At 48.5% G+C, this 26,206-nt stretch overlaps 1 protein-coding gene across 1 annotated transcript in view; it reads right to left on the reverse strand.

Moving 5' to 3' along the window:
- Window positions 1-7,211: 7,211 nt before the first annotated feature.
- Window positions 7,212-26,206, reverse strand: part of USH1C (USH1 protein network component harmonin) — a gene marked incomplete at both ends in the record, with an annotated part of 41,081 nt that continues 22,086 nt past the window's right edge. The window contains 11 exons of the mRNA XM_084240188.1: window positions 7,212-7,271; window positions 8,612-8,718; window positions 10,598-10,697; window positions 11,014-11,067; window positions 11,483-11,524; window positions 13,998-14,048; window positions 15,103-15,222; window positions 18,511-18,993; window positions 19,531-19,647; window positions 21,443-21,595; window positions 25,975-26,024. Coding sequence (XP_084096314.1) covers window positions 7,212-7,271; window positions 8,612-8,718; window positions 10,598-10,697; window positions 11,014-11,067; window positions 11,483-11,524; window positions 13,998-14,048; window positions 15,103-15,222; window positions 18,511-18,993; window positions 19,531-19,647; window positions 21,443-21,595; window positions 25,975-26,024 — 1,337 coding nt within the window. The remainder of the gene's footprint in view (window positions 7,272-8,611; window positions 8,719-10,597; window positions 10,698-11,013; window positions 11,068-11,482; window positions 11,525-13,997; window positions 14,049-15,102; window positions 15,223-18,510; window positions 18,994-19,530; window positions 19,648-21,442; window positions 21,596-25,974; window positions 26,025-26,206) is intronic.

Consider the following 26,206-nt stretch of genomic DNA (forward strand, 5'->3'; position numbering starts at 1 on the left):
ATTTCCTGTGAAGTTAACATCATTTTCTACCACTTAGGGTTTGTTGTAATGATTAAATGAGTCACTACTATTTAGGGCTCAGCGAGTGCCTGACATAAGTAAACACCTTGGAGTAGTAGCATTCTTATTCCTATTAAGGCCAGCAGGTAACCTCCTGGCTACAAACCCCAGCGTCCAGCAGGGTGGCTGTGGCAGGCCCCCTCCCCTCTCCCTGCACCAGCCCCACCTGCCTTTCCCAGAAGGCTGTGCTTTCCCTCTCCAGTTCTCACAGAGGCATGGCCAGACTGGGCTCCAGGGAGCTGGGAAGGGTCACTGCAGGGACGGGACAAAAAAAGGGTTTTTAGCTCCAGAAACAGATTCTTATCCAAATCTGTCTTGGGAATTAGGCTGGACTCACATGAAAGTAAGCTCCCAGCCCTGCCCAGGCCCAAAGGGGTTGATGTGGAACTACAAAGCCTGTTGACTCGGCCCTTTTGCTCTGACTTCCAGATGCAGAGGTGAGAGGGGCCTAGAGCCAGAGAATAACTGTGGGAAGCAATTCCAATGAGATGGATAAGACACTAAAAGTTCAGAGGAGACCTGATGACTCAGGACTTATGTCATCCATGCCACCAGCCTTCCTCCATTCTCTCTTCTCACACTGCCCAATGGCACATCTCTGCTCCTCTCCTCTAACTGGGAGTTCAAAGTCTTCTTTGTTGTCTCACTCATCAAGTCCTGATAAGCACTGATAAACTCACTCACTCTGAGGTGCCAATAACTAAGAATAGCTGGAGATGAATTTCAAATAGCGAGATTCCAGGAACCAACAAGCTAAAGACCTCAACAACAGTACTTGTAGGTCACAAGAGGATGTAGAACATTATTTGTTTTTCAATTGTGGGGAGAACTGATCTGCCAGCAGTTCAGAACTTGAGACCTTCCAGGGAAGCTACCTAGCACAAAGTGGAGACAAAGGTATGGCCTCTGAGCCCAAAGTATCTGGGTTCTGAGTGCCAGCTGCAATACTTTCTCACTGTATGATCTGGGGAAAGTCACTTAACCTCTTTGTACCTCCATCTTCCCTTAATAAAAAGCGGTTGAAGATAATAATAGAAAACAACCTGTGGAGTTGTTAAAAGGAATGGATGGATGATCTCAGCACTTAGAATAGCACCTGGCATATAGCTCATGCCATGCAAGTGTTGGCTATTATCACTAGGATCCATAGAAGGCCATGGACCAATTTCAGTCATGCAATTTCAGATGTAGACTCTAGGGTTCAGCCCAGGCTTGGCACACAGTAGGTGTCAGCAAACATAAGCCCGTTCCTTTTACCTCCATTTTGGGATTGTCTCTAGAGACAAGGTTAGCAGCTATATGGGAAAATACAGAGATATCTGACAGGATCCAGCATCCATTTATGGTAAAAAATGCTTAATAACCTGGAGATAAAAATGCTTAATAACCTGGATGTAAGAGTAGAAATCGTAAAACACATAGAAGAAAACATAGGCAAAATAAAAGGAACATATCTCAATATAATAGGAACATATTATAAAAGGAACATAAAAGGAACATATCTCAATATAATAAAAGGAACATATAAAAGGAACATATAAAAGGAACATATCTCAATATAATAAAGGCTATAACTGCCAAAACATATATGCATGATACTCAATGGTGAGAAACTGAAAGCTTTTCCTTTAAGATGAGGTACCTGACAAGAATATACATGTCTCCACTACTGTTCAACATAGCATTAGAAGTCCTTGCTAGAGCAATTAGGCAAGAGAAAGATATAAAAGGAATCTAAATTGGAAAAGAAGTAAAACTCTCAATATTTGCCTTGGATGTGATTATAGACATAGAAAACCCTAAATACTCCATTACAAAAAACTATTAGAGGTAACAGATCAGTGTAGTAAAGTGGCAGATTACAAAATCTACATTCAGGAGTCAATTGAATTCCTATATGCAAATAATAAATTAGAAGAGAAAGAAAAAAAAAATCCCATTTATAGTAGTATCAAAAATATTAAGCACATAGGAGTAAACCTGACAAAGGAGGTAAAAGACCTATTCAAAGAACACTATAAGATATTGTTAAAAGAAACAGAAGGAGAAACAAAGAAGTAGAAAGATAGCCCATGCTCATGGAGTGGAAGAATTTATGTCCATCATACCCCAGGCAGTATATAGATTCAACACAATCCCTCTCAAAGTTTCGATGGAACTCTTCAAAGAAATAGAACAAACATTAAAATTTATATGGAACCACAAAGGACTCTGAATAGCCAAAGCAATCTTGACAAAAAAGAAGACTGAAGGTATCACATTCCCAGACTTCAAATTATTCTATAAAACTACAGTAATTAATTAGAATTAGAATTGATTAGAGTATTAAAATCATAATTAGTATCTAGAATAAAAATAAAGACATAGGGCCTCCCCGGTGGCGCAGCGATTGAGCGCTGGGTTGCGAAGCTGCATGCAGCCTATGGGCGCCGGTTTGATCCCCGGCTGCTCCCCGGCCACGGGAGGAGGGTCCCACATGGCGCGCAGACCTCTCCTGCCGCCCGCTGCTCCCCTCAGCAGTGTACTTCGGTCCTTCTGCCTGCTCTGCTCCCCGCTCTGGCTCTGGTGAATTCTCTCGCCCTCCCAAGCTTCTGACTGTACCCAGTGCATGTATAAAAACAACAACAACAAAACAAACAAACAAACAAACAAATAAATAAACATGCCTCTATATAAAAAAAAATAAAAAATAATAAAATAAAGACATAGACCAATGGACTAGGACTGAGAGTTCAGAAATAAACCCAACTACATATGGACAAAGGAGACCACAATGGAGAAAGGAAAGTCTCTTGAACAAATATTGTTGGGAAAACCAGATAGTCACAGGCAGAAAAATGAAACTAGACCACTCTCTCACACAACACACAAAAATTAACTCAACATGGACTGACTATTTGGATGTAAGAGTAGAAATCATAAAATACATAGAAGAAAACATAGGCAAAATACTCCACAACATTGGCTTCATGGATGCCTTTGGAGACTCAATTCCAATGGTGAGGAAAAACCAAAATAAAAAATAAACTAATGGGACTACATCAAGCTAAAAAGCTACTGTACAGTGGGAGAAAAATTTTGCACATCATACATCCAAAAACGGACTGAGATCCAAGATCTACAAAAAACTCACACAACTCAACAAAAAGAAAACAAAGAACTCAATCAAAGAATTGATTTAGAAGAACTAAATTGATTTAGAAGAGCTAAATAAACATTTCTCCAAAGAAGACATACAGATGGCCAAAAGGCACACGAAAAAAAATGTTCAACATCACTTATCATCAGGGAAATGCAAATCAAAACCTCCATGAGGTATCACCTTACTCTAGTGAGAATGGCCTGTATCAAGAAAACTGGAAACAATAAATGATAGTGAGGATGTGAACAAAAAGGAATCCTTATACACTGCTGGTCAGTAAGTAGGGTTCAGCCCTATGGAAAATAGTATGGAGGTTCCTTAAAAGATTAAACATAGATATACCATATGATCTAGCTATTCACTCTTAGGTATCTACCCAAAGAAATCACTAATTCAAAGGGAAATATGTACTCCTATGTTCGCTGCAGCACTGTTTCCAATAGCCATTGACAGACTAGTGGATTAAGAAGACGTGGTATAACTGTGGAAAGCTGTGTGGAGATTTCTGGACCTACTAAACATAGAGCTTCCATATGATCCAGCAATTCCACTCCTAGGTATTTACCCAAAGGACACAGAAACATCAATTCCAAAGAACACCTGCACCCCTATGTTTATAGCAGCACTGTTTACAATAGCTAAGCTTTGCCCAAAAATAGATGACTGGATCAAGAAGATGTGGTACATATATACCATGGAATATTACTCAGCATTCATAAAAGATAAACACATGCAATTTGCAGCAACATGGATGGCGCTGGAAGGGATCATGCTCAGCGAAATAAGCCAAAAAGAAAAAGAAAAATACCGGATGGTCTCACTCATAGCAGGAATCTAGAAAACTTAAATAAGGGACCAGGAAAATGAATAACTATAAGATAGTGAAAATCAAAATCAACAAAAAACTATGAACCAGAGACACTTTTAGGGGGGCGGGAGGGGAGGGATTGGGGTCAGAATGGGGGGGCTGCAATTGTATGGGGAATATAACAATAAAATTTATTTAAAAAAAAAAAAAGAAGACGTGGTATACATGCTACATGGACTTCATGTGCTGCCACCCTTCTGCTGAGAAGACACTGAAGCCCAGCCTAGCTCATTTCCTGCTGCCCCAACTCCCTGCCCCAAGCCGGTCCCTGGCCATTTGGTCACATGCTTCATGTCAGACCCAGCTCCCATCACGGCACTGTTTCTCACTCTTAAAGAAGGGCCAAAACCTTCTGGTTTCTTAGTTGACAGTCTGTAATCAGCTGCCAAAATCCATACTGACTCCTATAAACTGGAAAAGAAATGTTTTATTCATGAATTCAGAGTAAGGGTTGTGGCAGCAATCTCAGCAGCACAGGAGCAAGAGGAAAGGGGTGAGGAGAGACCAAAAGTTGGGTCCTATTAGAGTTCAAGGGAGGAGTCTCCCAGGCTGGGAGAGACCAAATTCACAGCGCCAGAGGAAAGAAATGAGTCTGGATCCCAGGGATGCGCTTCAGAATGGCTGGCTGCCTCCTTCCTCCCTGCTGTCCTCCCAGTGTTCTTTATCCAGCCCAAGTTCAGGGCCAAGGTGAACCTGAAATCTCATTGTGTGTTTCCAGGGTATTGCAGGTTGGTGCCTCTCAGGGCCGGCCCCAGTCTTTATGTTTAAGAGGGTGGGTTCAGAGCTCATTGGCTTCTAGAGATGAATTTGGTTTCTCCTTGCAGGCTTCAGAAGAAGGTCCTGTAGGAAAGAGGAGACAGAGCAGGTGAGTGCAGGCCTTGTGGGTGTACCCTCAGAGCAGGGCCTGACAGTAGGGAGCACACCCCTACCCCCAGAGCACAAGGCCCTGCCAAACCTCTGGAGACCCCTCTGGGTGCAGGCCCCAAGCAGCTACACACCACCATAGCCACGGCACACGGGAGGCCAGGGAGAAAGCAGGAGGGACACCTGGCATGAGGGGGGAAGGACCAGAAAGCAGAGGGCTGTAGTCCCTCGCAAAGAGCAGATGGCAAGTGACAGAAAACACAGGGCCACTGAGATCATCCCAGAAGCCACAGCACAGTAGGTCAACTGCCTTGGGAGCTCGAGGCCCTAATGTTTTGAGAAACTTGTAACAAATGTCAACAAGATCAGGCTTGGGTCTGTCCACATGAGGCCAGCTGGGGCTTTAGGCTGTGCCAAGCACCAGCTCCACGGCTACCCACCAGCTCTGTCCATGGACACAGTCCTGTCACAGGGTGGGAAGCACCACCCAAAGCTGGGCTCCATAGTGTCCCATAGGTGAAGTCCCAAGCCAAAGGGCATAGAAGGCACAGAAGACAGTTTGGTCTAAGCAAGGCTCAGACCACAAGTCACAACAGGACATGAACGACACTAATAGGCCAACCTGGTTCTTTGGACCAGCCTTAAATACCTCTTAATGCTCTGCCCAAACACAGGGGCCAGCAGAGCAGGGGCGCCCAGCGGGTGGCATTCCCAGGGAAGAGAGGCACACTTTGCTAAGGACTCTTCTGTATGGGGGCAGGAGGAGATTCAAACTGAACTTCCTCTGAGCTCTTTTAGAGGAATCATGCCTGTTTTGAGGCACTGTGTGTGCCAGCAGAGAACGGTGCTCACTGCTCCATCCTGCTCATTCAGGTGCTGTGTGGCAGGAACCATGGGTTGTGGTAAGTCAGGCTCCTGGTCCCAATAGTGCTGTGCACTCGGCTCTCCTGAACACAGTCCCACAGAATCCCAGTGTGACCAACAGCAGGCCCAAGTGGCACTTCTGGGAATGGCGCCTCACACACCCCTCCAGACACTAGTCCAAAGAACCTGCCGACAGCTTGGTCAGCAGATGGCCATTGCACGCAGCATGGACAGACGGGGCCCTGCAGCCCGCCTGCCTATTCACCATGGGGGGCTGCCAGGCTCCAGCTGCAGGAGGAGCCCGTGTCTATGCACGGGAGCACGGTCTTCAAGGAGCTTTCGGACCGGCTGGGGGCTTTCGGCTGCAGAAGAGGGAAGAGAAGAGCTACATACGCAGAGCAGAGCAGGAAACACAAAACAGGGCTCAGTTATTCCCAGGCAGAGCCATTGGGCCTCTCCCCTCACTCGGCTCCTGCCTAGGCCCTGGGCTCCAGAATGAGTTACTCTAAGACCTCAGTTTCTCAAGACATGCGGAGAACTCGGCCTCTGCTGGGCAAGGGGAGCAAAGCAGGCACAGTCATGATGTGGTCAGCAGGGTGGGGAGGCGACGGGATGAGGTGAAGATGGAGGCCGGTGGCCACAGAGGCCGAGAGGGAGAGTGAGAGAGGCTGAATGTCCAAGACAGAGAAGGAGGGACTCACAGTCAGGGATGCAGGGAAGCAAGAAAAGGAAAGTGGGAGAGAGGTGGAGGGAAGGGGGATGAAGCAGTGGGGAGGAGAGGTAGGGAAAGAGGGAGAGAGTGACAGGTAGGATGGGGAAGAGGGAAAGAGAAGATGGAGGAGAGAGACAGCGAGACATGGAGACCCACGCAGACACAGAGACGGGACCGGAACAGATTCTGAGACAGACACAGGGAATCAGAGAAAGATGGCGGCTGAGCCAAGGCTCCCGGGAGATCCAGGTTGGGTTCGGGAGATCCAGGTTGGGTTCGTGGTCCTGGCTGTTTGGGGATGCAGTTACCTCTCAGTTAGATATCAGAAAAACCCTCCAGAGTGTAAAAGACACAGAAGTCTTCAAACTAGTGGATGACATTCTCAGAGGGGAGATGACATTCTCAGTGGGGAATCAGAAATCCTGGACGTTGTCTTAACTTCATTTACTTGGCCAAAGACCCTTAATGTCTCTGGGCCTCAGTTTCCCATATGTCAAGAAGAATTAGAATAAGGCAGTCTTGGAGGCAGCACTGACAATAATTGACAGTGACTTGGTCCTAGCTTTCTCTAGCCTGGGAGTTTTCCTAGGATGGATGGCTACTAAGAGCTGTGTGCTTGGGCCATTCCTTCAGGCTGGGGGAAGATGGCCAAGATTTTGGAGGAGAAAGAATAGGAGATCATGGAGAGGTGCTGCGCACACTTACAGTTCATCGTTATATTCCTTGGGGGGACAGACAGCAACAACCAGGTCGATCCAGTCCTGTAGGGAGAAGTCTTGTGACTCTGGAGCGTACTCAGGGCTCAATGGTGTGACTGCCCCTGACACTCCATTCCCATTACTGGATCCCCAGCCAACTGAGGCCTTCTTTCCATGGGGGGAGGGGAGACCCCTGGTGGAGCTGGAGTCCTCCAGCTGGGGTTGGGGCTCACTGTTGGGTCCCATGGTCTAGGGAAGTTTGTAGACACTGAGGCTTCAGAACCATAAGATCAGGGTTGTCAGGCCCTTGAATGACACTAAGTTCCCAAATGCTGCTCTGTGGACCGGGGCAAAGTAGCAATCTCAGAATCACTTGGGGGAATGTTTTAAAACTCCAGACTCACACCTGGAAATCTGGGGCAGGTCCTGGGAAATAGTTTTTTAAACAAGCTCCTTAGGTCATTCTGATACACAGCCAATTGGGGAATTTCTGACATAGATTTCTGATCCTAACACTGAATACCCTCACCTGCATGACTGCCATCCTAGGCTGATTCATTGTTGTCCTACCTTGGCTTGGGTATAGCCAATAAAAAGTATGTGAACTATCACTGGGCCCCTCTACCATGGAATAACTTCCGATATTTAACTAAAATCTTTCCCTAGGACCTCCCTCCATCCAATCCAGTTCTGTCCTCAAGAATCACAGAACACACTTCTGTTCCCTCTAACCTAATGCAGCACTTCAGATAATCAAAGACAGTCATCATGTTATCCGTAAGTCTCCTCTGGTCCATATCCTTTTATGTGGGTCCCAAGCCCATCTGGTCAGCTTCCTCGGCACTGAACTTAATACCTCAGGCTCAGCTGCCTGCACACAGTTGCACAGGTTGTGCATTGCACAACTTGAGTGGGCACCGCTCATGCTGTAGTCTATAGGAGGGCACCCCCTTGCAGTGCACGGACTGGGAAACCATCCATGGTGGCCCTGCTGTGGGTGGCTAATAAACATAGAGCAGACTAACACCAGCCTCTCCTTCCTGCGTCCTCACCTGTTAGTGATTTCTAGCATCCTTGAGCACTCCCTTGACTCTGTTCAAGGTGTACTTAGAGAAGGACTTATCTTTTGGGGGGTGGGTTGCTATGCCTTCTCAGCTGGAGTCTGTATTCACATCACTTGCTTTTCAGTCTCAAGGTCAAGAACTGACATTTACTTTTCTGGAACCCGTGAGATTAAGACCATTGGCTGGATGGGGTATGGGAGCATCACCCAAGAGTTGCCTTGACCCTAGAAACCTGCCTGAGTTGGGGCATCCCAAATGTAAGGCCTGGCTGTAATAGCCAGGGTTTGAGGTTAGGGTTTGAGGCAAGGAAGGGAGGAAGTAAACAGGCTAGTTTCTTACCCCGTGATTCCAGGCCTTCAGGAGGGTAGCTTCAGCCTCAGCCAGGGTGTAGTCAGTCACGATTTTGCTATTGATTGCCATCACCTCATCCCCTTTCACAATGCCACCTGCAGAAAGACAAGGCTGTTGGCTATAGATGACATGTATGTTACACAGGGCTTGGCAAAGCACTCACTGTAGGGCTACAGAAGTCACCTGACTCCTGTGTGCTGACAGCTCACATGGGCTCAGAGCACAGGGGAATCTACCCGGTTACTCAAAGACCACTTCCTTCCCAGCCTGGCCACGTGTCCTCACCCCAGCTCAGTAGAGTCGATGGATCATGGCCACCCAAGCTTTTGTGTTGGCCTCTGATATTGCAGGAGACAAACCTGCATTTCTAGTAAAGTTATCACAGGAGAGTTCTGGGCCACTCCAGCCTGCTGGTCAGCTTCAGGTCCCTGGACAGGCTGAACTCCTTGCTATCTCAAAGCCTCCATATACTATTCCATTTGGAACACTTGCCTTATCTCTCTCCTCTTCTAGGTCTGACACCAAATGTCTCCCCCTCAGAGAGGCCTCCTGTGGCCCCCACTTGATCTCAAGTAGATCTTTCCTATTATTCTCTCCTGGCATCATGGTTTCTTCCTGCACAGCATCTTACAGTTTATAATCATAAATCTGTTTTGTTGATTGCTGGGCTTTCCTGTCAGACAATCAGCCCCACAGGCAGGGACTGTCTTTTTGATTTACCACTATATCCTCAGCACTTACCATAATACCTAGCACAAAATGAACACAACACAAATCCAGTAGATATTTCTTGAATACATGAATGGTGTTATAAGTGTTCTGATGAGATGACCCCTGTCTAATAAGTCTGCAAAGGCTGAGATATCAGTGAGTTATTCACTTCACTGAAGGCCTTGTCGAAACCCTGGCCATGCTGACATGCATGGTGGCTCCCCCAAAAGTAGTTAGATTGTGCACAGCTTCCCACATATCATTTTTTAAAAAAATTCTTTTCTTTTCCCAAAGAATTTCTCCCAGTCCTGGTGTCCCCCAACAGAATACTCTCTGAGTTATGTTGAAATAGACCACCCAGAAGCCTTGCAGGCAAGAAGGACCATAGGAATGGGGTGTTACTGAAGATGGTGGCCACAGTGCCTTAAACACACATGCTCCTGGGGAAACTTTCACCAGCTGCTGTGTGCCAAAGCAGTGTGGGACCGAACTGCAGACAGCAGTTTGGACAGTGGGCCTGGAGAGAGGGGGTTTTCACTTTGTAAGTGAATGGTGAGCCTAGGGGTAATAAGGCAGTGATTGTGCTGGGGCTTCATAAGGGGGGAGAGGCCCAGGAAAAGTCACCCATTTATCCTGGTCCTCTTTCCCTGCTGGACATGCGGATAGGTGGCTTCTGAGAGCTAATATACACCTACGTACACACAGAGTTATGGGCAGGTACTTAGAATAGCCTCTGGGCCATGGTTAGTTCTTGCAGATGTTGGCTCTCATTGTTATTAAAAGGTTGGGCAAGGTTTTAATGGTTTCTCTTCGGCCTTTGCACTGCTCTCCCATCTTCTGGAAAGTTCCCAGGAAGTTTCCAAGGAAACATCAACTTCTCTTTCAAGGTGCAGCCCAGGTTTCCTTCTGGGAGCCATTCCCAGCAGCTCCCTTTCTCTAGGTGGACTAAGGATCCACAGGGTTCCCGCGGTTTCCCTCCACCCCCTTAGTTCTCTGTCAGTTCTTAGCAAACTGTACTGTTTTTGTCAGTACCTGGCAATTCTGAGCACGTTTCCTCTACAAGACAGCGAGGCCCTGGAGGACAAAGTGGTGTCTGGTTCGGCTGTCCACCCACAAATCTTGGCACCATCAGATGCCTACTGGATGGACAGTTCCAGCTGAAGGGCATTCTGGAACAACTGCCAGCCTTCTCTTAGAGGGCAGCTGTTTGCTTTCCCGAAGGGGCCTGCATAACCATCGCCCACATGGCTGGTTCCCACTCACCATGGCGCTCAGCGGCTCCCCCCTCATAAACAGCTGAGACGACCACCTTCCCGATCGGGGAGTCCACACCACCTTCCAGGGCCAGGTCTAAGGATCCCTCCTGGTTGGAGAAAAAGAGGCTTTAGGGAGCCAAGCAGACAGACAGCAGCACCAAGAAGCCTCTTGATAGGGTCACAATGAGTAGAAGCCCAGGGGTGACAGGCAGGGCCACCTGGGAGAAAATGGGTACAGGGGCCAAGAAGGGTCTGGGTGTGTGGTACCACAGAAGCAGACATTCTCAGGGATTGAGGGGGAGAATGGTGGGGATCTAAGGTATCTCCCAGGAGATACTGTGAGAGTAGAAGCTGGGGACCAAGATGGGAGGAGGCAGGGCAGAGAAGGGGGGTGGCCTTTTCGACCTCCATGTGCCCAGGTACCTTCTTAATGCGCAGGAGCCGGACGTCCTTTCCTATGATCTGCTCGGGGGTGAACTGGAAGGAAAGAGTGGGGAGCTGAGTCACCTGAAGGATGAGGGTGGAGCCAAGGGTGGGAGGGCAAACCAGACATCTGTGGGACATTAGGTTTCCTGGCGTTCACACAAACAAGGGGAACTTTGCCAGCCCCAGCCCGAGCAGGCTTCAGCTGGGCACCCGAGGTTTTGCTGGGTCACATGGGCACACACACACACACACACACACACACACACGCATGTGCATCAGCCATACAGTTCACACTGGAATGCTGTCTCCAAGGAGGTTTCAAAAAAAAAAGAGCAGTGGGGGGTCCCTTGGGGCTCCTTGTCCCTGGGACCTCAGGGTCCAGAATGTACTACCATCAAATACACTAGAACCCCATCCTTCATTTCTGGGATTGCTCCCCCAGGGCAAGGAGAGTTATCAAACTCACCATGGAGTAGGGATCAAAGCCTTCCTCATATTTCCGGAAATCCTGAAAGCAAAAGGATGGCATTGGGGGACAGAGCAGAGATCCCCCAAGGGTCACTGCAGGAAATAAGCTTAAGGCAGAGGAAAATGAAGGTGAATGGGTAAGCCTGGGTGGGGATGCAGGGAGGAAGCTGGCAACAGGGAGGAAGCTTGCAACCCCAACAGGCAGTGCACTCGGCTCAGAAAAGAAGCAAGATACGGAAGTGCTTGAATCCCCCCAACCCTGGCCCTTGCACTGTTCCAGCGCCCAGGGTGGGCATTTGAGGCTACCAGGGGCACCTGCTGCTGTCTTGGTGGTCTGGGCAGGTGAGTTGGGCTTGTTGAAGGTCTCTTCTGCCCATCCTCAGGCCTTTTAGGCCCTGCCTCCATCCCTCCAAGGGGCCACATGAGGCCAGGTCCAGGTTCTGGGGCTGAAGTGCAGCTTTTTTCCAGCCAGGGTTCTGACCCCAAAGGGCCATCCTGCTCAAGAGGCTGCTCTCCTTGGGGAAGCCAGCTATAAGATGACTCAGGGACAAAGGGAATCAGTCATGAAGAGGAAAAAAGGAAGTTTCTGTGCTGAGCTTGTACCTGGCACTGTTCTTAATGTAATGCTTATCTAGAAGGCAAGCAGTCTCCCCAGAACCTTCACTGGGGGGATGAGGGAAGACACATAGCTCAGGGACCTGACTTGGTGGGGGACAATATCCCCAAGATAGACGCAAGGTCATGAGGAGGCAGAAGGGGACAGAGTCAGAACATACTGCCTCCCCAAAAGTCACACACAGAGCATGGAAGCCCGGGGCCCCTCTGTTAGTCCTCTCGGGAACATGGGGGCAAAGGATAGGTAGGAGTTCACACAGACTCCCAGAACACAGTTCCCAAGGCCTCACCAAGTGTCCCCTGGGCCTGGGATGAGCATCCTGGCAACACCACAGCCTCCTTTATGTCTAGCACGTGGTAACCAACTCTGGGCACAGGGCCAAATCCCAGCGGATGCATTCCTGGGCCTCTGCCTAACTCTCCTCACTAGCCTTATCAGGGTCAACCCCAAAGGACAATGGAATTCTCCAGGCTGGCCAGCTCAGACGCCACCCTGAGGTGGTCTGCAGGCAATAGAGAGGAAGGGATTCATTAATTCTATGTGCAAGAGGGCCTCAGGGTGGAGCATCATATATGGCGTGAATGTTCTTTTACTGGCAGGTCCCTGCCTGTTTCTTTGGGAAAACTGGGCAATCACAGCTTCAGTCCTCTTTCCCTCCCTGCAAGAACCTGCTCTCTGGGATGGGCCAATGGCAAGTACTCGTGTCTTACTTGGTTGTAGATGAGAGACATAGGCCTATACAGCCGGCCAGTCCTTTAAAAGGGAAACTAACCTTTCATCCAACAGATGGAGAAAGTTGGACATTCATGTCCAAGGTCACCCAGTCAGTGGGCAGTAGGCAGTTTGACTCCCAGAGGCAGACCCTTACCCTGCCTCTCTCTTTGTGAGGGCTGCCTGTGCCCTAAAGAACAAAACCCTTGCATGTCTGTTTCATAATCACAGTGCTTAGAGATTCAGGATGGCATAGCTTTTAGGAGTCCACCTGGATTTCAATCCAGGGTCTGACACTAGCTGTGGCATCATAAGCACTTCTAATCTCTATGTTCAACATCTCAACTACGAAATGGAGGTGATAATAGCACGTATGTCCTAGGGCTAGTGTTAAGATTGAATGAGTTAATATACAATTGGAAACAGTGCTCTGCATAGCATCCTGTCTAAGTGTTAGCTGTTGCCTGTCACGGCCCAGTCCTGGGCTGGGAGCAGACTCCTCTGGAGGCTTTAATGTCTCACTACATAGCTGACACCTGCCTTCTGCTCCCTGACTGCAGTGAAATGAGCCTGCAGCCAGGTGGTGGGTTATGGGTAAGGAGGATATTGGCTGTAAAGACAGGCTGCAAAATCTCCCTCTATCCTGAGGTCTCTTTCCTGGGTGGTCGAATAGCCAGTCCAGTGGCTAGTAAGCCCCAGCATGTGGGGAGGCCTGTGGCTGCCAGGACAGCAGTGTCCTGGGGAGTAAACGACCTGGACCACCACTTACTTCCTCCCTGGTACTGGTTCAGTGTGGGTGGGGCTGGGTGAAGACAGGACTGACTGTAGGGAGACAAAACAGAGGGAGGGTGATACCTCAGGCACCCCTTCCTTCCCTCCTAACACGGGAACAAGGGTCCACCATGGCCTCTGTGACCCTCTGCGGCCTCCCCCTGCTTGTTCCTCTTCAAACCAATGGCAGCATGAGGGGAGCCCCCAGGGACTTGCTGCTTTCCCAGCTTGGGCAGGGGTCTGACAAGCCCACCTCATAGGAAACCCTCCCCTAATCCTGGCCTCCAGCAACAGGGACATAGCTCAAGGGATGGCCTCCAACCCAACAAGCACTCCCAGGGAGAGAAGTCAGAGAGGGAGGGACGGGGTGACGGGAAGGATCCCAAACACACAGCAGGCATGGGTATCATTGTACTTGTCTGAAGGCTGTCTGATACACCACCATCCTCTTCAACATCTCCTGTGGCTGCCAGAAAAAAAAATAGTTCCATGCTGGACATTACCAATAGGACTCGTCTGCCCCCTGGTGCCCGACCCTGGGCCTGCCAGCCCGGGGCTGCCTTACCAACATCCCCTCCAAGCAGGCACAGCCTGGGGCTGGCTTCGTGCCCTGGGACACAGCAGCGACATGTTATCCGCCAGAGACAGCGACGTGGACACACAGTCATCATGGGAGCTAGAACTTTGCTCTTTAGGGAGCTGACAGGACAGCTAAAGCTTGAAATAAGCATTCCAGGCTGTCCTGCCCTGACATTTAGATAGGGTTTCTTGAAAAGAGAATAAAAATTCTGGCATGACACTTCACACTGGGTTGGGAGGGCAGTCAGTGGCTGATGCCCTTGGATGGGTGTGCCCCTGAGTGTACCAGTTTACTCAGTCACAGGTGTCTGGGGGTGGGCAGACATTCCACTCCCCCAGCACCACACCTTCCACTCCAGTTCTGTGAGGATGAGATGCAGAAAGGCAGTGGATCTGCTTTGTTCAGTTCCCCATCTGAGGGTGCTCCATGCCAAGCTATGCCAGGCTCAAGGGGCAGAGGCCAGCACAACTGGAATTGCTGCAGGTTTCAGCAAGATGGCAATATAGATAAGAGTTTGGGCTGTGGAGTCTGAGCAACTCTGGATTAAATAGTAAGTCTGGGCTTAACCTCAAGCAACTGACTTAACCTCTAAGCCTCAGTTTCCTCAAATGTTAAACAGAGGTAAGAACAGGCAACATGTCACTGAGCTATTTTGAGACCGCTGGAGCCTGACACAAGGTTGGCTGGTAAAAAGTCTTAGCTATTATTATTATTATTACTTCTAGATAGGGCTCCAGGCTGTTGGTCAGGTGGGGAACTTCCATTGCTCATGTCAACACCTGCTGGCACCCAGTGGATCCATCTCTTGGCCAAGGAGAAGCCTGCAAGATGGCACTTGATATTAAGTTGTCTCCCTCCTCACTCTCCCTCCAGAGACCTAGGGAAGAAAGTCCTCATCTGCTCCCCTGGAGAGGCCTTGGAGGGGACCCCAGGGGCTTACCAGGGCCTCGGATTTCACAGGTGGCCTGTAGATGAAATTGGACTCCTGGTGGACCATGACAGGTTTGGAGATGGTGGACACGCCAGGGCCTCGTGGAGGCTGTGGGCTTGGGCAAAATGTCTACAGGGGTTAATTTAAGAGAGACCCATATAAAGTTCCAGTGGGGTGGCTCAGGCTAACCATGGCACTTGGGCACACATGCAAGTTCACACCCACCATGCGCATGCTAAGCCAACTTGTTCTCTTCACCTGCTGGGGGTCCTAGGGGTGTTATCGTCAGCAGTGAGAGCCACTGAAATACCTGGATGGCTCTAAGGAATCAGGAAATTGAGCCAGAGACTAGTTGTGAGGGTGCCAGCAGCCACTGTCACTCGGGATACACTTTCATGGCCCTCTCTCGATCCACACGGGTGCTGTCCCACCTCCTCTCTCCCTCTTTTGTCTGGCCATGGTTCTAGTCTCTGGACTGGACACAAAGCATCTATTCCTGGTGGGTGGACAAACAGTCCCTTGAGGCCAGTGGGTAAGGATCAATAAGAGCAGCATCCAGGAGGGACAAAGATGCCTGTTTGCTTTTCTCTACCCCATTTGATACTCTTGGACAAGATAAACCAGGTCACAGCCCTGCCCCAAATGCTTCATGGGTTCCCACTAACAACTGAGCTCCTTGACTTGACCCCCAAGGTGCTTCATGAGCTTCTCTTCCTTCCTTTGCAGGCTCACTCCTTCTCATGCTAGTCATCTTGCTTAGCTGCAGCCTCCAAAATGCCAGGCTTTCTTGGCTTGATTTTTGCACACCTTCTTCCCTCCTTCTGCTCTGCCTCCCCAGATCTAAACTTAGGTGTCACTGCCTTCAAGAAGTGTGCCTTGAGCCTTTTCTCTCTACTCATCACAGCACCTGTCCTCACCCCCCTTCCTTTTTCCAGGGTGGTAATTTCCAGCTTATTTGTCTATCTTCTCCACCAGACTGTCTCAGGCAGGCACTGGGCTGCCCATTTTGTGGTCTGGAATACAGTAGGTGCTCACTAAACATGTCCAGTGAGAAAGTGAATGATCAGTAGTGTGCTGGGCACACGGGGGTGTATATGGCTCTGAAAACCTTTATCTGGCAGGTGCTGTGTGTCAGGTTCACATGCCAAGGTGGCACACCTGAGGCTTGCTGGTGGCTGGGCTGACTGTGCAGATATGTGATCACCCACATTTCCTGCTGCAGTGCTGATGACAACTTGCCAGAAACATGCAGGGAAGAGGAGGTAGGGCAGGATCTGGAGGCAAGGGCCAAAGTGCTGATGCAGACAGGATGACACTAATCAAAACAGCAGCTCTCCACCCCCCAGCCTTCGAGTCAGGCACAATCTTAGCTTTGATGTCATTTAAGACCTGCAGGGTCTGTTCTTCAGAGGCTCCTTGTGTGGAAGAGCTTTTAATTATCCCTAAGTGGGCACTTCCTGATTCTTTGAGGAATTCGAGAAAGTTGGAACCTGTTTAGAATCTGGACCCTGCCTCAAAACTTTGCATTTTACCACCAACCCCATGTTTGCAGTTTCACCCAAAGTTTTCTGTGCTCTCCTTTACCACTGATCAGTTTATGTCCACTGAGCATCTGCCATGCTTGTGCTACTCTCCTAAACATTAACCTAGAACAAGTTAATGTATTAACTCCTTTGATCTTCATAAAAAGCAGCTGCTATTAGCATCCCCATTTTACAGACATGGATACCTAGGTTTAGACAGAGGGAGTAACACATGCCCAGAATCACCCAGCTAGTGGTAAGGCCAGCATTCAAACCCAGCAGGGTCTTCCCTGCCATCTTTATGTTCCTTGCACCTACCATGGCTATGCCCTCCCTCCCACCCTCCACTAATGCCATCACTCAAGGCTCAACTCATAAGTCCTTTCCTCTACAGAGGTGTCTTCAACTTCCCATGAGAATAAGTCCCTCCACTGCACCTGGCCTGTGCCAATTTTATAGCTGAACCCTGCCTGATCAGTTGCTCATTTTTCAGAGGCAAAATCCTAGACAGCACAAGTGTGCCAATCTACTCTGTATCTTCTTCAGCACTGCTCCCCTTGCTCCCACCTTCCCTTCTCTCCCTCCCCCCAAAAAGATGCACAAAGCTTCTTTTGTCTATCTTTTGTGAATCTTAGTCATGACTGCTAACTCTGATTTGTTGAGGTAAAGTGCCACCCATTTTGGCAGGAATCATTCACAAGAAGGATGTGGTCCCCTGTGCTAGGCCAGCTCAGATCCTTGCAAACCTGCTATGGCTGGGCTCTGGAGCAAGACATCCCTGGGACAGACACTTCTCTCTGCCATAGCTGCAGGGCTCAGCACCTGACAGGAGGCTCAGAGAGAATCCCTCTGGGGATTTCTTCCAGAAGTTGCAGGCTTATTGGCATCAGGCACTTGATTCACTCCCAACTTCCTTCTCCCAGGATCTCCCAAATGCTCTGAAATGCTTGTTCTGCTCTTTATGCAGGAAACTCAAATTCATGCTGATCAGGTCCTACTGAATGCCACCCCCAATGCCCCCTCTTTCAGCTGACGTGAGCCGCTTTAGCTGCTGACTCAAGCCTGGCCCATGGCTCCTAGAAGAGAAAGAATATTTTGGGGATTTTTTTCCCTCCATGGCATCAAAGCTCCATGTCTTCCTTCAAGGTTGCTTCTTCCCGAATAGTCTTTGGATTAAGAACAATTAAACAAGAAACAGGCATTTTTGAGAAAGATAATTATTTAGTATTCTGACACCCAAGAAAAATATCCCTAGTCTTTTAATAGTTAATTTGGAGATTTCTAGGAACCATCCATCTTCATCTTTTCTGTAGCTGGGAGTTGGCCAGAACTGTCTCACTACTTTATGTCAAGTCAGTTGGCCAGTTCCACAGAAAATGACACTGTAATGTTCTAATAATGCAATGGATAGTGTTAGTACTTCATTTACAGAGACTCAAAGAGTTGTCCTGCCCCCACTTTTTTATCCATTAAACCAGGGATTCATTTTCCATATTCAAGGCTTTCTAGGCTAATACCAAGAAATAGCTGGCTGGGACATGGAACTCTGGCTCTCAAAAACATCTCTGCAAGTACTAGCTCATCCTAGCCAAGTATGAAAGCTACCAGCTCATACTAAGCAAGGAGAGCAAAGAGAGAGCAATGAACATCGATCCTTTCTTGCTCTTCCTTAGTATCACACACAATCCACCAGACACTACAGCACTTCAGTATCAGCAGAAACCATGCACATGCAGGAAGTCCACAACATGCAAGTGGGGAGCGCATTCCTGGAAAATGGGGTGGGGTGATGTTCCCTCAAGTTCCCCTCAAAGGGTGAGTGGAGGATGTGGGAAACAGCAGCCCTGGCCTCTTTTCCTGCTTCCGCACACAGCATGCAGAACAGGGGCGATACCTTTGGGGTGGGTGGAAAGCTTCGTTCCGGGACAGGGGAATTGGCTGTCTTCCCGCTGTGCTTCTTTGCCTCCCAGTCCTCTGCTGGGCTGCCCGTGTCCCCAGCACGGAAGGTATGGCTGCCCAGAGCTTCTTCCAGGGAGGAGGGCAGCGGGCGGGTAGGAGTGAGGTCTTGGGTGGGAATAGACGGTGGAGGAGGGATGGGGATGGGGGGTGGAGTGCGTTGCACCCAGGGTGAGGACGAGGCACTCATATGGCCCGATGAGGGAAGAATGGGGGGTGCCGAGACTTTGGGGGGTGGGTTGGAGGGTGGAGGGTGGGGCATCACAGGTAAGGCAGAGGCAGACTTGGGGGGATAGTAGAACATGTCCAAGGGGATGTCATCCAGGTCAGTGGTGTGGAGGTGCAGCCCACCTGCAAAGCGTCTCAGAGGTGGGGCCAGAGGGGACACGGAAGGCAGAGGAGGTGGGGGCCCTGTGGTCATCTGGGGGTTGCAAAGAAGTTCTGTAATTATCAGACGAGTGCTCTATTCCACAGTATATTGAATATGATGTTCTTCTAATATGTTTCTCTTGCTGCTGGGGACCCACCACCCTCAAACCAGAACCAGGGGGTGTCGCTTCTCTGGCACCTGGTGTCCAGCTGAGCCCCATACCAGACAGCCAGTGGGAAGTGCCCCATACAGGGGAGGTCCCAAGTAATACCATACATGGGTGATAAATTAGGTGCCCAAATAATTAATCATCTAAATAGGAACATTTAACAGTGACAGAAGCACTTGCAGTAATTACGCCAGAACAACAGGTCCACTTAGGACCATCTCAGACCAGGTAGAATTTGGTCACTCCGGAGATAAGTCAGAAAAACAGAGTTGTCCCCCCTTCCAAGAGAGGAGGTGGGAGTGGGCTGGTGGGAGGGGTGGGCCAGTAAGCCCTGCCAGAGGCATCTTGCCTGCCGCTGACCCCAGGATGGGTAATGCTGAAGGCCACAGGAGTGTCGTGTGGGGAGGGGGCTCTGTTACCTCTGGAATCTCATTATCAGCAGAGGAAATCTGCTCAAGGCGCGTCTGACAGAGCCTTTCCACCCAATACTGAATCTTTTCTGATTCCTCGAGGTCTTCCCGCTCTGTCTCAGACACCTGGGACCAGGTCAGCCCAAAAGGACAGGACAAAGGCACATTTGTTACATGTGGGCAGCACACTGAATCAGTGGTATAGAGACACTTCTTTAAAAAAAACCCCAGAGGATGGGCCTCCCCTGGTGGCGCAGGCAGTTGAGTGCAGCGCTGTGAAGCTGTCCGCAGCCTCTGCAGCACCAGTTCGATCCCGGCCTGCTGGCGAGGGTCCCACATGGCAGGGCAGACCTCTCCTGTCATGCCTGCTGCTCCGCTCAGCAGTGTATTTCATCAGTCTGCCTGTTCTGTTCCCCGCTCTGTCTCTGGTGAATCCTCTCCCCCTTCAAAGCATCTGGCCTGTACCCTGGTTCTTGTATAAATAAATATTTTTTAAAAAACAAACAAACAAAAACACCCCATAGAGCCTCCCTGGTGGTGCAAGGGGTTAAGCGTCGCACTATGAAGCTATCTGCAGCCTCTACAGCACAAGTTCAATCCCCTGCTGGCCAGGAAGAAACCCAGATGGCGCAGCAGACCTCTCCTGTCTCGCCCGCTGCTCCCCTCAGCAGTGTACTTCAGTCAGTCTGCCTGTTCCATTCCCTACTCTGTCTCTGGTGAGTCCTCTCACCCTCCGCACCTCTGGCCTATACCCAGCTCTTGTATGCATAAATAAATAAATCTAAAAAAAATAAACTGCATAGATGTGGGCAATAAGAGGGAAAGGGTATTGGGAGTCAGGTCAATTTAATGGCACCAATGGGCAAAATCTGAGAATGGAGTCCTGGATTGTATGAGGGTCACCTTATCCCCAGGATTCCCATGAACCCTGAAGCCCTTATGATCCTCCAAGAAGATCCTTTTGTAGGCTCTAAAAACATTCCAAGAGTTTGACTTTTTTTTTCTCCCTCTAGGCTGCCTTGTTCTTAGAATCACAAGTTTGATTTTATTTTTAATTTTGTAGCAAATTTATTCCTTATGTCAGATCTAATGCACTTTACATTTTCCAGGACTTCTCTGGTTTTGTAATCTAATCAGCTTGGCATGCTGATTCATGGAAGCATTAAAGAGAAGCAGCACCAATAAGATCGCCAACAGTTAGGGAGTTAAAGTAACCCAGCTCACTCACAAAATAGGGATCATTCTTTTGAGAAGGCTGGGCATGTTTTGAAGACAGCTTTAGATACATCCCCAGGTCCAAGAGGTCTAGCCTCAGGCACATATCCTGTGTGATGGGAGCAGCTTCAGACTCACAGCCTGATCAATTGGGGGATAGCCTCAGCCCCGCTGCCTGCGCAAATGAGTTAGTCTCAGAACCAAACCCACAGAGCCAAGATTGACTGGGGAAACCTGGTCTTGGATTCAGAACCTGGGCAGGGGGAGGTCAAATTGACATAGACCTAATGATAGATGGGTGGAAAGCTAACTTCAGATCTAAAAGGGGTAAGCCTCAGACTCATCCCCTGCAAAGGGAGGCCTACTCCTGCTCATACTCTGACAGGGTGGGAGTGAAAGACCAGGTGGGTAGAGGCCTAACCTAAGACCTACAATCTGGGCAGACAGGCTAGTCTCATACCCATACCTGAGCAAGAAGGCTAGTCTTAATTACAAACATACACCTAATCTAGAAGTTAGCCTCAGAAGAACCTGGGTAAGGGGGGTGATCTCATTCTCCAGACTGGGGAGGGGGCAGGACTTACTCCATTCTTGGACTCCATTTGGGGAGAACAACTCCAGTTGGTACCATGGGGAATACAGCATGTGGGGAACAAGCAAACTGTATCCCAGGGCTGCTCACCTGGCCCGTGAGCAGGACACATACCTCCTGGGCCAGCCGGTTGATCTTAAGTTGCTTTTCCTTTTCCAGCATTTCCTCTTTCTCTTTGTAAAGCTTTTGCTCAAATTCCAGTTCCTTCTTATTCTTTCTCAACTCCTGCAGGCTGTCATACTTGGCTTTCTTCTTATCTTTTCCTTTCTGAGCAGATGTGGCATTGTTTACATGACAAGGGGTACAAAGTAGCATGGACACTGGCACAGCAGGCAAACAGGGCATTCAATTTTCAGACAACCAGCACAGACTGAATCCCTCCCCCCAGCTCTGCCTCACCACCGGGGCACTGGACTTCCCATGCTACCCACTACAGAGTGGGAGGCACACTACCATTGCCAGCCAGAAGAACTGGTTAACCAGTTCCCTAACTAGCCGTGTTACCGTGACTAAGTTCTTTAACTTCTCTGGGCCTGGCTGCATCATCTCCAAACTGAAGGAAATACCTGCACACAGACTTGCTATCCTGAGCCAAAGAAACAACACCCATGAAAGTACCCTATAAACTGCAAAATGCTGTATAAATAAAAGACATTGCATTTATTTCCCAATATCTAAGTACATGCCTTTTCTACCATCTGGATGTTCAGACACCCCAGATGCATCCTGAGAGACTCTAGAGAAAATCTAGAAGAACTGAGCAACTTCATTTGTAGAGATGCTCTAATTTGATTTAGAAGAGGTGGAAACAAACCTCATACCTCAGAGAACAGAGCCAGGGACATCAGATTTTGTCCCAATGCTTAAGTTCCAAAGCATTTCATCCTAAAGAATCCAAACAGCTATTCCTTCTGAACTAGGTCCTGAAAGGATGATTAGACAGAAGCAACAGGCCTGGGAGATGGAGTGCTGGGGGAAGGGGGGAAGTTGGCCTGCTTTTTGTTGGTCATTGGGGCTTAAGAAGATTTGAGAGGGGATATGTTTGTAGCAGCACTGTTTACAATAGCTAAGCTTTGGAAACAACCCAAATGCCCAAAAATAGATGACTGGATCAAGAAGATGTGGTACATATACACCATGGAATATTACTCAGCATTCAAAAAAGATAAACACATGCAATTTGCAGCAACATGGATGGTGCTGGAAGGGATCATGCTCAGTGAAATAAGCCAGAAAGAAAAAGAAAAATACTGGATGGTCTCACTCATAGCAGGAATCTAGAAAATTTAAATAAGGGTCCAGGAAAAAGAATAACTATATGAAAGTAAAAATCAATATCAACAAACAACTATGAACCAGAGACACTCTAAGGGGGGTGTGGAGCAGGGAGGGGAGGGATTGGGGTCAAAATAAGGGGGTCGCAATTGTATGGGGAATATAAAAATAAAATTTATAATTGAAAAAATGAACAATGATGTAAAAAATATATAAATAAAAAGAAAAGAAAAAAAAAAAAGATTTGAGAGGGGAGATGCAGAGCAAACAGACTCATTTTTCCTGTTGGAACTAGACCCACAGTCTGTTTCCCTAGCAGCAATCCCTTGGGATTGCAGGGAAGCGAGGGAGTAAAGAAGGGAGAGTATGAACATTGATGGACAGCCTGTATGGCAGGGGTACACTGATTATCTTATAAATAGGCATTATCCCTTTTCTTAATGAAGAAGCCAAGTCTCAGAAAGAAGTCCCTTGTCTGATATCAAACATGTACTAAGTGGTGGTGCCAGGATATGGACCCAAGTCTTTCAGGTTCCACAGCTTTTCTTCTGTGCCCTGATGAACTGCAGATAATGGGAGCATGGCACAGGGGAGGGTCAGGCCTATCACACACACAGCATGGAGGACAGAACTAGCACTCAGGAGAGAGGGCAGCAGAGAGAGTTCAACACTGGGGGAAGGAGAAAACCTGCATGCTCACTGAGCTCACCCCCTCCCCCCCCAACAAGTCTTCCTGGGGCCTCCTTTTAGAATTCCTGCAACATCCCAGCAATCGAGGCTGAGAATGAGGAATTTCATTTCCCAGCAATGGACACAAAACTTAGGGCACAGGGGCCTCCCCTGGTGGCGTAGCGGTTGAGCGCTGGGCTGTGAAGCTGCGCGCAGCCTCAGCAGCGCCAGTTCAATCCCCGGCCACCGGGCGAGGGTCCCACATGGTGCTCAGACCTCTCCTGCCGCCAGCTGCTCCCCTCAGCAGTGTACTTTGTCAGTCTGCCTGTTCTGCTCTCTGCTCTGGCTCTGGTGAATTCTCTCACCCTCCTGCGCTTCTGACTGTACCCAGAGCTTGTATGAATAAATAAATAAATCTTAAAAAAAAAAAAAAAAAACTTAGGGCACAGCTGGAGGGTGTTGGTGGATCATTACAGACCTATGACTGTGTCATCCTGCCTCCCCTCCTAAAGACACTCCCACTCTGAGCCCAGGTAATTTGTTTTGGAGTTGGTCCCCCATCCGGGAGCAGTCTATAAAGACTTGGAGAAGTGGCTGTCATTGCTTCAGAGTTTGGCCTGGTTCTTTGCCTGTGCTGTTCACTAGATTCTTGGCTCAGCTGATGGATGAATCCCTGCCCTCATGTTATAGATTCAGGTAGCAATTCCCCGAGAGGAGACAGAAACATTCTGCCTAATGGTCACTTGCTAGAATAGGGGCCTGGCCTTGCACAGGGACCACCATGAAGGAATGGCCATTTTGGTTAAAAAAAAAAAAACACCCAAAAAACAAAATCTAAAATTTTAAGAGCCAGGGCTCCTGGATGGGGCAGGCAGATGTGACAATTTCTGTCCCATCTCAAGAAATCAGCCCCATAGCATTGCCTACTGATTTTATACCAACCCGCAATGTATGGGTCACTTAGTTGTGTGTTAATTTGCCTCCCCTGCCTGACTGTTGGCTCTTGCAAGTAGGGCTGGTCTGTGTGATTTACTAAGCAGTTCTGGTGAAAGTAGTTCTGGTGAATTCAAACCCATGAATCCTTTAGGCCCTGGCACAAACTTTGTGGGGTCACAGGCCTGAGGGCCTTGAGCCCCAGAGGTACTTACTGCCAGGTTAGGAATAGAAGACATTCAGTCTATCTTTTCCAAAATGAGGGCTTTGTGCATTGCTGGTCATGGCCATAGACAGCCACTGGTATCGCCCATGGACTCAGAGTCCCAGCTGTTGAGGACAAGTGTCTCACATGACTCTAGAGAAAATGATGGTGGATTTTCAGAGCCAACAGGAGGGACATGATTCTATTGTCCTTTTAGCTGCTAGTTAAACTCAAGGCAAACATTCCTTTTGGTTAAATTGAGAGGAAATGATGGGGTTGGCTGTTCTCTTGCTTCTACCTAGAAGCAATTTTCCTCTCATTTGGAAATGAAATGAAAACCAAAACACCAGTTCTTTCTGGAATGACTGAACTTAATGAGTAGGGAGCAAATGACCCTACCTTTTACCAAAAATTTTCAAGTGACCTGATTGCTGATGTGGGTGTGGGTGTGTGGCCTTACTACGTCAGTCCTGGGAAAGAGACAATATTTAAAGAACTAGGAATTTAACCCAATGAGACAGAGTCGGGCTGTAAAATGAAGAGGGCTATTTCATGAAATGAAATTCTTTCTGAGACCATGATGGTGTGAAAAGGAATCCCTCCCCCAGGTGCTCTGTCCTATATGTAGTCAATATTACAAATCAGGACCTGTGTGCCTAGGTAAAGACTCACCTCTGCAGCAATAATATCGCTGTTTATCGTATCTCAACAGCAGCCTTAAAAATTGGAGTAAGGGGACAGATGGTTCCAGCATATCAGATATTCCCATTTTACAGGCAGAGAAATTACACATTACCATCACCCAGCTGCCAATGCTTTGGTTTCTGGGGGTTGATGTCCTGACAGAAAGAGCCAGTTGCACGATAACACTTAAATGAGTTCACCAGATTTATGCTGATGCCAGATTTCCAAATACCAAGTCATTGCAAATGTTCAATTTACAGATATTAACAGCAGCATTCTCATAATCAAATGCCAAGGTGATTTAGAAAGAAAAAGGACAAGCGAGTTTAATGGGGCCTGGAGATAGAGTAATAAGATTTAGGGAGAAATTGCAAGGCCCCAGAGACAAGAAAATGCATTATCCTTGGCACATGCAGGGTTATTTGTTACAGTTGCTGTGTTTCCGTGTCCCAACCTGAGGCAGCAAATCCCCCACCTTGGTAGCCCGTCTACACCTGGCAGGGTCCACCACATCACCTGCGATTGTTCACCCAACCTCTGTCTGACCTTGGTTTCTGGTCCTGGCCTTTGATTCTACTTGACAGAAATAAAACAGAAGTTTCCTGCTACAGCCCAGCCCTTGCCCTATGCCCACTGGAGGCAGTGCTAAGCAGTCAGTGCCTGATGGTTCTTGGGAGGGGGGTCTCGCTCTGTCATCCTGTGACAGAGCTCCGCCACCTGATGTCAGCCTGAGACAGAGGCACAGAGGGGGTTAGCCCTGCAAGTGAGCAGGCTGAGTTACACTGTTTGGAGTTGACAGGAAAAGAAATAAGGTTTGAGAAAGGCAAAAACCCACGGCAAACTCAGCAGCAAACCAGCACGGCACTCAATCCTGTCCTACCTTCCGGATGGTTGGGAATTTGCCATCATAACGATAAAACCACCCAAATGCTACAAGAACACAGAGAACAAAGTGATAAGACCTGGTTCACCTCAGCCAGAGCCTCAGGGGCAGCAGCCAGGAGTGGGGTTTGTAAAAACCGGATGTCTTGGCGAGAAGAACAGCAGCTCTGGCAGACGCAATCACAAAACTATATCCTCTGTCCAGCTCTCTACTTACCTGACCTCACCTG

The sequence above is a fragment of the Talpa europaea genome (genome assembly GCF_964194135.1).
Source record: "Talpa europaea genome assembly, chromosome: 1".
In the NCBI taxonomy this organism is placed as follows: domain Eukaryota; kingdom Metazoa; phylum Chordata; class Mammalia; order Eulipotyphla; family Talpidae; genus Talpa; species Talpa europaea.